The 13,374-nt window shown below is 42.8% G+C and overlaps 1 protein-coding gene across 11 annotated transcripts in view; it reads right to left on the bottom strand.

The window, feature by feature from the left end:
- The window catches only part of LMO7 (LIM domain 7), a 132,439-nt gene extending 123,198 nt beyond the window's left edge, over positions 1 to 9,241 (bottom strand). For 3 of the 11 annotated variants that reach the window (XM_058831133.1, XM_058831120.1, XM_058831115.1), the window contains exon 1: positions 9,096 to 9,239. In XM_058831133.1, the coding sequence (XP_058687116.1) occupies positions 9,096 to 9,164 (69 nt within the window). In that variant the 5' untranslated portion in view covers positions 9,165 to 9,239. Of the gene's footprint in view, positions 1 to 9,095 lie in introns of all 11 variants that reach the window. The other 8 variants (XM_058831152.1, XM_058831146.1, XM_058831214.1 and 5 more) reach the window with 6 other exon arrangements.
- Between the last annotated feature and the right edge of the window lie 4,133 nt (positions 9,242 to 13,374).

Consider the following 13,374-nt stretch of genomic DNA (forward strand, 5'->3'; position numbering starts at 1 on the left):
CATTTTAATGGGGATTTGTCTTTGAAAACTTCATCCACACATAAGGCTTGTACCTGTGAAGCAATACCCTCTTGAATAATCATCGAGTCAATGTTTATTATATCAGGGATTTTTTTTGCCTCCACAGCATCAGGCAAATGTCTGTGAAAGATATCCATCTGTACCTGGAGCTCACGCCTTCATCCTCACTCCATTTCCATTCAGTCTGAGTAAGATCAGCTATAAGCAGCCTTTTTATTGAATGCTGAGAACTCACAATGAAGATGCCCACCTGACATTTAAAAAAAACCAACAAACCAAAACTACCATCCCCCTATACATACACAAAGGTGAGACCCTTGTAGTTAAGTTAGCTAAGAAAGTCAACGTCACTTTTTTACAACCTCTTTTATTTGCAAAAGAACCTGTGACCAGATGTCTGGCCCTGTTTCATTTAGGATTACATTTTCAGGTGCATCAAGTGTCAGTGGCACTGTTTAGGCAAACAGAGCATGGTGACACAAGGAAGAAAAGGTTTTTCCTAGAGTAAAAGTTCAGTAATGCCTTTGTCCCTTGCTTCACCTAATCTTAAATAGTTTCCAAAGAAGGATTTCAAGGCACTGCAACAGGTAATACTGCAAAACTCCTCCAGTACTGTAGTATATCAAACCTGGGTCTTTATTTTTTTCCTTCTCCACAACCACTTTGACATCTGGCTTCATAGAATCACTAAGGTTGCAAAAGATTTTTAAAGATCATCAAGTTTAACATTCTGCTTCCTTCAATGTCAAACAGAAACGAACTAACAGAAATAGGATGTTTCTGTCATATTTTTGGAGGCATCAGCAAATGACACAGTACTGCCATGACTGACCCAGGCTACGTGGTTACCACTGGCTGAAAACCTTGACACTGTGCACCCATCCACCACTTCCAGCATCCCCAAACTCTGACACCAGCTGCACAAAAGGCATGTTGGAGCCCCATGATATACTGGCTGGATTTTTATCCACTTCCTTTAAGTAGGCAGAAAAAACATCCCACACTTGTTCCTGTTCTTTATCACATCTTGATTTATTAGCTGACATGGTGATTTGATTACACAGAAAATCTCAGATCAAACTCCAGAAGCTAGATTTTTCAATTCCTTCCTGAAGGAAAAAGTAATAAACAAATAATAGGGTCAATAAAGCAACTCCAGGAAAGAATTTATAAATAACACTGGAAATGGGTTTTGGGATTAGATTGCCCCTGTGAAGGGCAGGTGATGATGGCTGAAGAACTGCTGGGCAAGATATCTCAATACCTCTGAAGCACCATCTCCCAACCAAGACAGCCTCAGTGAGACACAAGGACTGCTTCTTCCACAGTAGAAGTCAGTGTATAAGCATATCAAATACTTTCAAATGCTTTGGCTCAGAAACTCCTGGCAGAGTTTGCATTTAAAACAGCTCCAACTGTATTTATAAGACTTATGAAATTCATCCTGAAGAAGTTATTTATGGCTAGAAGCCAAGCTCCTTAATCCATGTGTCTTCCTTATACCTCAACCCTGGGCACCTAGCAAACAGAACCTGAGTCACGTAAGGAAGAGAGCCAGGCAATGAGCAGAGGCAGGTGACTTGAGAATCCTCCAGGGAAAGAGGTGGCTTGTCTGAGTTTGGGTGTCTGCCTCTCCTCATCCCACTAGTCAGCTGTAACCCAACAGCAAGCTGCTGCCAAAAGGCCACTTCCATCAACACTACCTCTTCCCTGGCTGGAGCACTGGTGCCTTTCTTGCCTTTCAGGAGCCAAGCAAATACGAAAAAACACCCTGATTTTCCCTGACACACCTCACCAGAGCATCAGACAAACACCCCTGCCACAGGAACAGGAGACAGGGGAAGCACGGGCCAAGCACGGGAGTCTCAATGACACCTTGCTGGGATAACATCTCAGCACTAACACAAAACCACATTGTCATGGGATCTACTGTAGGAGGACAGCTTGGCCAAACAACAGATTTCACTGTTTGTGCTAGCTGAACTGATCTCAGCTATGCTATCTCCTTTAAAGCTGTGATACATTACAAGGATTTTAATTTTTTTGGCGAACACAGTAATAACTATTTCCCAAAGTCAGTATATTGTGTTCTTTTCTAATAGTAACAACTGAAAGCTAAATTGCATCCAGAAACAAAACCGAAAACTTTCACATGAGCTGGTACCAAAAAAATGTGCCAACATTTGCACAACATGCGCCAACATTGGCAAGAAAATATAAAGCAAGTCTTATAATCTTCATGCCCTTCTAAGATAATCCCAGATGTTTTGTACCACGGATGGAAAACACTGTTGAAATTAGGTTTCCCTATTCAGTATAACACAAATGAAACTTTTACAGCTAAGTATTCAATTGGAAGCTAGTATGCTGTGAGTCAGATCCATACCTCTTTCTTTCCACTGGAAAAACAAAATAGTAGCATAATAAACACTAAATTCACAGCCTTGCAGAAGCCCACAGCATGAAGAACAGAGCGCATTTTAAAGTAACTTATTCACTACATTCCTTTAAAGTTACATTTTCACTTGGATTGACAGTACTTAGAAATGTGAAAAACAGCAAAACCAAAACACTCCTCCCAAGATAATTTGGATAATAAGTGAGGTGTGTCAAGCACACCTTAGACCAGCAGAAGCATTTCTAGTACACTGGGTCTGAGAGCACATGCTGTTTTTCATTAAACTGCTGTAAGCTGGAAAGCCCGTTTAGAAAATGATAGTTAAGAGTTATATTAGTCTTGTTAAGCAGAAAAGGTCGGGGTTTATTTTGTTTTTTAAAAATGTCCTGCAGGAGTGGATAAAGGAACTTTAAAGTGGAGGAGTGGTAGGTACAAGAAACAGCTGGAATGTGTCTGGTTCTTACAACACAATAAAACCCAAGTGTTTTCCAAAGCTCAGCAAGGTCACCGTCTAACTGAATATGCACAAGTGCTCATTAAAAACTTAAAAATTTGGACCAAAAAAAGCACCTGACAAAGAAAAGGTGTTAAAAGTTATTCCATAATAATGGGGGAGGAGAGGGGAAAGCATGCTAAACATGGAAATCATTATCATCTCACCTTCTCCCTAAACTACAGGCAGAAAAAAATGCTTGACCTCACCAAACTGCAGAAAGGATCAAGACACAGTTCAAAAAACAAACAAAAGGACAGGAGAAAAACAACAAAAGTAATGCCATAACTAACTGTAGTTGCCAGCCACAAAATACAGATGGGAAGAAAACTAAAGCATGGGCAGAATTGTCTGTAGTTCCCCTTAAGCTGCAATGCATTTTCCCAGTATAGAAGACATACCCGCTTCTATAGTCAACAAGTTAATTCTTAAACTGCCTGCAGATGCTGCTTTCATGCAAAATTTTAAAACAACAGTCAAAACTACAAAGAGAAACTTCATAAAGGAAACTATATTGTGAACTCAGCTCAAAGCTATGCATGCCCATCACACAGGACTATGTGAAGAGAGACTTTGGATTATCCCTGAGAATTTCCAAATATAGACTTGAAAATAAATAAGCCCACCTTGCAGAAAAAAGGAAATAGATTTTACTCTCAAGCAAATATTATTCCCATTTTTCTCTCAAATATATTACAGACACTTTTCCTGAGATGAATAAGCAAGGGGACAAAGAAATGGAGAGGAAAATGTTCAGCCAGATCAAAGGGTATTACTGTCACTCTCTCCCTCTAACACATTGTTGCTTGCCCTATTATATGGCATTTTACCACAGCACTTTCATAGTCTGCAGGCAATGGAGAGAACATTATTTCCAGGATTAAAATTCCCACAGTATTTACTTCACAACATTTACATTTATAGATCAATTAATATTTATATATCAACTGGATACACTTAGATTTATTCTGTGAAATACTCATTGCCAAGAATATACACACAGTAATAAAATATTGATGGATCCAGCTAAAGCAGGGTTAAATACACCCCTTATGTAAACGTGAGCCAGGACTTTGGCAGCTGTGCTGTAAGAAGTTCTCCAGAAACCAGCCCACCCAGGTTTTATGACTTGACAGAATTACCCAGTATTAAACATGGTTTAGGGAACAGAATATATAGATTTTGCCTTTTCATTCACACATCTTTCATTCTAGCACTATTCAGGATATTGACTAGCTCTCTACAGACTACCCAAGAATACATTACCCAGAACTAAGATTAAAAAAAAAATAAAAATTAATGCTTAATTCAACTTAAATAAAGGTAATAACAAGAAGAGGATTTGAACAGTGAAATTAGTCTTCTATCTCTACAGTTACTCTTCCCATACCAGACTGCATGCATTAGATTCATGCTTGGGGGAGAAACAAAACAAAATAATCACTGAGGTAAGATCTCCATGCAAATACAGAGAAGACATCACTGCTAGACCTCTAGCTGCATTTGCAGAAGCCATAAAAATATACAGTAGAGACACAAACTTTGAACAGCTTCAAAAAAATAAAACATTTGGTGACCACATGTCCGAGACCATTCCCTGAATTTGACTGCTGTACCGTTGGTCCAGACCAAAAGATTTCAATAAGTTGTCCTGTATCTCAAGTTTTATCCTCAAGCAGATTCTTTCTACCAAGTTACTTTTCAAATCTGCTCTTCCTGAGCAGGTTTGAGAGGGTGGGGGCAGGGGGTGCACAGAAATGTTTGTTTTCTCCTGGAAAAAGAAGAGAAAAAAAAAGCCCCAAATAATTTTCCAGCATCCACTGTAATGCAATAATGCATGCAGCTGTCAATACACAGCAGCATTCAAAATAAATAATTAGGCAATTTCACTACCTATTTAATGGTCATGACAGACAAGAGCAGCAGAGGTATCATTAGTTGCCATCCAGATAAGCTGGGCTTTCTTCTGCTAACAATGTCTATTAAAATTGATAAAAACCTTATCATGCTATAGAAATCCTTGTGGTGAAACACTTCTCTCCAACATTGCTGGGTAGTGTTCACACCAGGAAGGACTTCTGCTGCAGTGTTCCACCATGAGGAACAATTCCAGGATTCTAGGATCCCAATTCTGACACTCTCAACATGCTCTGATGAAATTAGTAGCTCTCAGAACATCTGACTTACAATTTTCTAAGAGTTATTAGAGAAAGAAATTCAGCTCACAAGAAGAGCTGTAATAATTTGCAATATTAATAGTTACTTGGCTGAACACCCATTTTTCACTTCAGTGGATTTGTTGAAGTTGCTCCACATGCTTTCCTACAGCTTTGCTGCTTCGCTCCAACAATTCATTCAGGCACACGCTCGCTGGCCACCCTCCCGCAGACTGGATCTGTACATTTGACTACTTCAGGGAAGAAAAAAAATTCAAGTGTTATTTGCCTCAAGGCACTTTAACTAAAGATTTACAGACTTTGTGGGTCAGGTTTCAAGTTGCTTAGCAAACAATTTCAAACCATAGACATTTACCAGAAGATTACAATTTGTTTAAAACAGAGAAGTGGAATCAAAAGCTGAGACATTTTACAAGAAAACAGCACACGCTTCTTTCCTCTTGAACTCTTCAAGGGGCATCACTCCTAAAACAGTGAAGCATGCGTTGGGAGAGACAGACTTTGTGTCCCCTTCATTCACAAGGGTGAACTTGGTGGTGGACTACAGAAAGGGAGAGGCAGACTGCCCTCCCACATCTTGAGGCAGGAAGGCAGTCTGGGATATTTAATAGCTGGGGGAAGAATGCTTTGGTTTGGAGGAACTGCTTTTGGCTTGCTTAAGTTATAATATGGAACAGAACACAGTAAAACAGTTTTAACCCAGCTATTTCTAGCTTTGGCAAACAAGCTTCACCTTTCATAGAATGAGAGAAAATCCTGAGCTGGAAGGGACCCACAAAGAATGAGTCCAACTGCTGACTCTGGACAGGACAGCCTCAAGAGTCACACTGTGTCCACTGTTTCTTGGACTGCCAGGCTGGTGCTGTGACCACTTCCCTGGGGAGCCTGTTCCAGTGTCCAACCACCTTCAGGTGAGAAACTTTTTCCTGATGTCCAGCCTAAACCTCCCCTGACACAACTTCATGCCATTCTCTGGGGTCCCATCACTGGTCACTACAGAAAAATCAGTGCCTGCCCCCCCTTTCCCCTCATGAGGAAGTTGTAGACTGTGATGCAGTAGACTCTTTGGTCTTTTCTTCTTTGAGAAACTATTTCCAAGTTGTGGTATTCCAATGTTTTATTCTCAACATGCACCATCTGCCCGGCTGAGACGCCAAGTGAAAGCTGAGTGAGTTTGATCAGCACCACTTGCACCAGGCAGAGCTCAGAAAGTGCCAAAAGCCTCAGATGGAAGAAGCCAACACCACTAACCAGCACTGGCTTCTGTAGAAAGGACACCTGAGAAGAGCTTGAGTTTTGCACAGAAAATGACCATTCTTTCCCCCAGAGAAGTAGACATCCTCAACAGGCAGCTCCCCCAGTGACTCCAACTCACGTAACAGACAAGCAACATCCCCTCCCAATTCCCAACACATGAAACACAAGACGTTGGGGACCACACTTTAAGAGGTCTTTGCACTATGAAGACTACAGACCTTCCTTGTCTGCATTATCATAAAATATGCTTCAACGTGAATCTGAATTAAAGAACTAAGTCTTTCTTTAAGCAACACCAGGTAACAGATGCAATTTTTTGTTGTTATCATTCTTAATCAAGCTCTGGCACTTTGGGTTTGAGTTGTTTGGAGGTTTGGGTTGCAGGAGGCAGGAGAGCTTGGAGTTTATTTGTTTTTGGGGTGGTTTTTTTTGTCGGTTTGTTGTTTGGTTTGTTTTTTTTCCTAGTATAAGAACTGGGAACAAATATTTGAGCTCATGTGAGCCAGTGGCTGTCCTATATACATGGAGAATTCAGCTGGGAACTGGCAGAAAAGGAAACTGACCAGGACAGTCTTCTTTCATCAAAAACTTCAGAAACATACAGGGTAAGACTTTTTTAGGGTTTTAGGGTATTTTTTACTCCTCTTGGGATCTGACAAATACAGCTGATCATTCCTGTTACTAAAAAGCCCTCAGCATCAAGGTTAAAGGGTTTTTTTTTTTCTTAAATCTCACAGTTCCAAAGAGTTCTCCACTGAAATACAGAAATATGTTAACAAAGCTTTCATTAGCAAAGGGAAAGAGTAACAGTTTACAAAGCTATTTTGGCTTGTTCCTTTAAATACATAGTAGCTAGTGTCTGTATGCTTTCATCTCCTCTAATGTCAGGGAGAAGCTGGTACACAAAACCTTACCAAAACATCACAAGTTCAAGTTCGTAAATATTTGAAAACCTGCCTCATCTTCAAAACTAATTGTTTAATCATTAGGACTCACCAAGTTTCACTCTCAATCATGTATACACCACTTTGTTTCATCAAGACTCACAAGACCTTGGGACATGCCTCATTACCCTAAAAATAATCATTCCTCTTCCATACAACAACGGAAATGGTTAGTCTTGGCTTTTAATCCATCTGGATGCAAAGAGTAGAGAAACACAACGGTTCTTCTGAAACACAAACCACATTTCATAGGGAAATAAATATTTACATTTTCCTTTAACATTATGGAATTCCTAGCATCCTGTTTATCAATACCTCAAGGTTTGCAAGTTACTTGCTTTACAATAAAATGTTTCTCTGATGGGCAAGTTTAAAAGTTACTTTAAAATGAGAACAGCTTTCACATATCAAAGGATGGCCACACAAATTAGATTGGGCAAGGGGGAAGCTGAGCATATGTTTTTCTTCCCCCTAGACAAACAGTGCACACTTCATACTCACATCACTTTGCTAGAGCTCCTATATGCTACTGGCAGGCAAAGACACAAAATCTTTTGTGGGAATGGTACAACCAGCCAGTATCATATGAAATCTAATAATAATTAAAACAAATCCCTGAACCCTTAAAATGGGATTTTCAAAGACAACATTACATCACCTTAATGAAGCTTTTTAAAGCAAGCTTTTCCAATTTAAAGAAAGCAATGCAAGAAAGGTATACGTGAGAGAGGAATGCCTTAATTACTGAAACTCTCAGCTAGCTCTTACAAAACTGACACATGGGGAAGCCGGGACTGGTATAATTACCTACATTCACAGAGGACACAAAACTGACACTTGTGGAGGTCATTTGCCATACCCTTGCCTTTGGCTCTCTCAGTTCAACATTCTCAATAGATTTTAAGCACTAGATGTCATTGTTTTACAGAGGAAACAAAGAAACCTGAACTGAGGTCTTGACAAGCTTATACAGAAGAGGGGTAAAAAGTAGCAAACATCCTTCTTTGATTACTTCCTCCTTCTATCTAAAGTTACTGCGATAGTGGTTCTGACTACATTAAGTTTAATCTTAAGCACAAAGAAATAAGCGTAATATGTTAAAATACATCTAAACCAGCACTCCAAAACTCCACTTTAAAAGCACACCATGACTCTAAGGGAGGCTGTTCAGTATCCCTAACATTTCTCAGCTTCCACGCCACCAGCCGCGCTCACTCAGCCGATGCTGCCCTGGTCATACTCAGGTACTTCCAGAAGCAGCCACCCTTCCCCACGCTTTAGCACGTCCCGCACGGGTGTGACTCGGGGTAACGATACAGAAACACGGATATTTACGTCAAGCGCTATGTGCAGTCAGACAATCATGTTTAAAAATAGGAGAGAAGAAAATGAGTGTTAATTTCAGGTTTCTCTCTGTCCTGAACTCTTTCGAGACAGGAAGGAGTGTCTTTAATTCAGACTGTCTCGGAGCAAGCGCTACAGAAGTAATTTACAAGATGGCAAGAAATTATAAGCATTAATGACAGGCGGGCAACCGAGCCAGCCTTTAATTTGGATTGCGAGGAGGGGGCGGTGGCGATACTGCACAGACAGATTTCTGCAAGTTACCACGATACTTTCTAAAAATAGCAGTCCGCAGCTGCCGACAAAGAATCAAGGTTTGGAGCTGCTGCCGGACGGCGGGGCAGCCCCGCGGGAGCGCGCTGCGCGCTCCACCGTTCGGGGGCTGCGGCGGGACCCCGGCCTCGGGCAAAGACCGGGGGGACCGAGGGGCTGCCAGCCAGCAGGACCGAGAGACGGCTCACCTCCAGCCATCGCCGGGCTTCGGCGAACGCCGCCTGGAAGTCGCACTCGCTGTCCTCTTTCCCGTCCATGGCCAGCAGCGAGCGAGCGGGGGGCGGCTGGCGCTCGGCGGGGCGGGGGCGCGGGAGCGGCCGCTGTCATTCAGCTGCCTCCTTTTAACGCTGCCCGCGCCGTCTCCTCCCCCTCCGCCTCCTCCCCGCGGAACTCCCCCTCCCGGGAGCTCGCTGGCGCTCCGCGGCCGCAGGAATCCGAAGAGCCGCGGGCCGTGTGGCAGCGCCGGGACCCCCGGGGCAGCCGGACGCTCGGGAGGGGCCGCACCCCCGCGGCGGCGGCGGCTCCTTCCCGCCGGGACGCGGCGCCCCTCGCGCTCCCGGCCGGTGGAGGCCGCCCCCGGCGACTCCCGCCCCGGCGCATACCAGGAATAGCTGGGGACAATCGCACCTTTCAGGACCGGCCCCGCCGCCCCGGCCCCCGCCACCTGCCGCCCCGCCCGGCCGGGACTGCCCAGCGCGCCGCCGGCTCCCTCCCTCCGGCGGGGCCGCGGGAGCCCCGGGAGGCCGGGCCGCCTCCCTCACCTCCGCGCCCGTGGGGCTTCCCCGGCCAAGCACAGGCAGCGCCGCGATCGCGGGGAAGCGGCTCCACACTCTGCAGCGTTGTCCCGTTTGGGGACAAAGTCAGGAGCCTTTTCCACAGCTACGGGAGACACGAGAGCCCCACACTTTGTTCTGAGCCCTTCTCGTACTAAGTGACCGAGGCGGAGGTGCCCTGGCTGAGCTGGAGCCACACGACTCGGCTTCCATGCTTTCCTCCCCAGCCCCTTGGCCTCACCTCTGGTTTAGCTCACACAACCCACACCAGTGCCCATTGCTCTGACTCATTGGTGTCCCCGTCCTCGGCTCACTGCAGCAGCCTTTTTGCGACTCCTCCACCCCACACGCTGTCCCAGGCTCAGAGCCACAGCTCTCAGTCCGGCTCCACCGTAGAGCTGGGGGGAGCTGCGCTGAGCTCTGCCCACTGCGGTGCCCGCAAACGTGGGCAGGTTGGGATCACGCTGTGCTTCAGCAAAGGGTCATCCACCCTGACCGAAGCACGGGAGCCAGGATAGGGATGGTTTGCAGGCTGAACACAGCGAAATCCTTTCTTCCAATAAAGGCGTGGACAAGTGCTAAACAGAAAAGTTAAGTATCAGGGAAAAGAGGCATTTTCTGTAATACGAATCCACAGCATTAGGTTGTTGTGTTTTGGCTTTGGTTTGTTTGGGACTTTTGGACTACTAGGTTTCATTTAACGTTGTATTTAAGCTCTCTACTCCTGCCTGAAAGGAGGCTGTGGCAACGGGGAGCTCAATCTCTTCTCCCAGGTAACAAGCAACAGGACAAGAGGAAATGGCCTCAAGTTGCACCAGGGGAGGTTTAGATTGGATAAAAGGATAAATATCTTCAAAACAAGCACGGTCAGGCACTGGCACAAGCTGCCCAGGGAGTTACGGGAATCACCAGGCCTGGAAGCGATCAAAATGTGTGGATGCGGTACACTTGGGGACATGCCTCAGTGGTGAATATGGAAATGTTAGTTTAACATTGTGCTCAATGATCTTAGAGGTCCTTTCCAACCTTCATGATTCCATTACCTTTTCCTACTTGATTTTTTTGTAGTATCTTTTCTTTCCATGTTTTCTCTGTAAGTAAAACTGAGTTGCTGCACACATATTTTACTTTTATAGCCCATGGCACAACATACGTAATTTTTAAAGGACTACTGACAAAAGATAACTTAAAACTTGTACTACACACAGATTCATTTCTTCTGAGATGTTTTACTTGGGAACACATCTTCTGTTTTAACTAAAAACCTTCTTAGAATAGGGAAGAAGAATTTTAGGAGATCAAAAAGCCAAGAAGCTATGAGCCATCAGTTTCTGCAGTATATGGAAATCACTGCTGCTACTATTACACACAGGAGGGAGAATGCAGTGACTCTGGCTGAAATAAGTTCCATGGGAGATGTTTGACATTTATTAAAGTTACAAATGCATAGAAGTTATGTAGTTAGCTCTTCATCATAGTATGATTTGAGACATCTATGCTATGCTATAGAGCCAGCAAAGAATAATATGATAACCAAAGCTGTAATTTTGAGGGGTTTTTCCTTACCCTTTTTTCCTGTTCCAAGCCAGATCAGCCACAAGACCAAATACAAATGAAGAATCTGCATTTTTCTTGAGTGGGAAGCCTGAACAACAGAAAACAACTCTCTCACCTCACTCTTTAACATCTATGAATACAAAGGTTAAAAATGTCTAAATGTCTAAAACATGTATCAGCTGCTGCTGCTGGCTGACATCAGCTCGCATTACCTGATGTTACCAAACATTTTTCTGGACAACTACAGCACCCTTTCTCCAGTTTTTAAGGTCTTTCACTCCACCTAAGAATACAGTGCTTGTTTCTAAGTAGGAAAAAGTAACTAAGAATTCTATAAAACAGGCTTCAAAAGAGGTCATGTTAAAAAAAAAAACAACCAAAAAAAAACCAAACCTCACTTATTTCTGGTTGCTTTATTTCACTTCATAACAAATCAATCACTTTTCTTACAAATGAAGCATTTAATGTTTTAAATCAAGTAATTTGAGTAATCATGTCATCTGATTAAGTGTTTAAGCAGACTGCATGGATCACAGTAACTTTCAAGTTGAAGTTCCTCACTAAGTAAAAAAAGTTCCAACATCTAAATCTAATTCTCAAAGTGAATTTTAAATCAACTGTCACAGATAAATTATCTATGTAAGCCTGAGTAACCAAAATAGTTTTATTATTCTTTTGCACTAACAATGTAAGTCACCAGAGTCCCAGATCAGAGAAAGATTACATATCCCAGATACGACTGCTAATTGTTGCTGTCAAAAGTAGCAAACATGATATTGTTCTACTTGACAAAAATAAACCCTTTCAATGTGTGTGCTCCTAGGGATAAGTCTAGCAATAGTTTACGTCATATTCTTTTCAAGGACAGTTTTACAAATATTTGACACAATAATATTTTCTACCAAGGCAGGCTTCTTTCTTTAAGGAAAGACCATATTTATTTTGTCAATGTGGACTGTTAAGTGTCTTTATTTTCCAAAGCATACATTTCAATGTCAAAAAACAACTTTCTTCCTCTTCCCTTAACTGAATCATGCAGCCACGACTGAAAGGAAAGGGCATGGTACTGGTTGTTAAATTATGATTTCTTAACAAAATGTCTGTAAATAACATAGGAAAACTTGCACCAATATACTTAAAAGAGCTTGAACAATCCTGAGTGCTTAACAGCACACCAGCTCCACTCAGCTAAAATTAATGTAAGCATGGAGCACGCGTCATCTCCTCACTCCTACACACACCATTTCCATAAGATGGTGTGTACAGCCAGCCCAGACTGCAGAGGCTGAAGAGGGATTTCCTGGCACTGCATGCCTGTGGCCAAGCCATGCTCCTCCACACAAAGGTGTTGAGGCTCTGGCAGGGCTGCACAAGTTAGAAAATACAGTGTTATTTTCCCATGGAGCTTGAGCTAATAAGCAGAACTTGTACAGCTCAGGTGATGATGCAGACATTGGGGCGTCGCAGAGCCAAAAGCACCATGGGGTCTGCAGGGTTTATCAGCCTCTAATCAGGAGCTTGCTCAACTTTACAAGTCAGCCAAGTGTTCATACCTCACTTTTTTATCCACACTATACATATTCTGTCAGTGATCCATATTCCAGCAGCTTGTAGATCTCTTAACTTCCTGTGCTCCTCGAGATAGTGCCAAAGCCTGTGCCAAAGCATGGTCGCACAAGCTCTGGAAGGCTGTTCCACTCTACATGTCAGGTGAGATGTATTTCTGCACTGCAGTCTTTCACAGTTTCTACCAAGGGACCATGCAGTGTAAAGATACAGTTCAGCCTAAAAACTATTGCATTGCTCCTCCTTTGGCATCTCAAAGCAGTGTTCACTAAAACCTACCATCTTACATATTAATAAACCGGAAATTACCACTGAAAATAAAATAGGGAAACCTTACCCTGCAGAACAACTGATTTGAAGGCTATGTAGACGTTAAGCAAAACTACAATATTGCCAAAATACTAAGAATTCTTATTTTTGAGTTTTTACTTAAGATTCAAGAGGTATTTTTTCATTGTGACCACAGAAAATCCCATCCCAACTTTACTATTCTAACCTTATTATCCTTTGTTCTGAATTTGTTTAATCAGTCCTTTTATCCAACAAGTAGCTCCATGTCTGAAGGGATTTT

The sequence above is a fragment of the Poecile atricapillus genome, chromosome 1 (assembly GCF_030490865.1).
Source record: "Poecile atricapillus isolate bPoeAtr1 chromosome 1, bPoeAtr1.hap1, whole genome shotgun sequence".
NCBI classification, from domain to species: Eukaryota; Metazoa; Chordata; class Aves; order Passeriformes; family Paridae; genus Poecile; species Poecile atricapillus.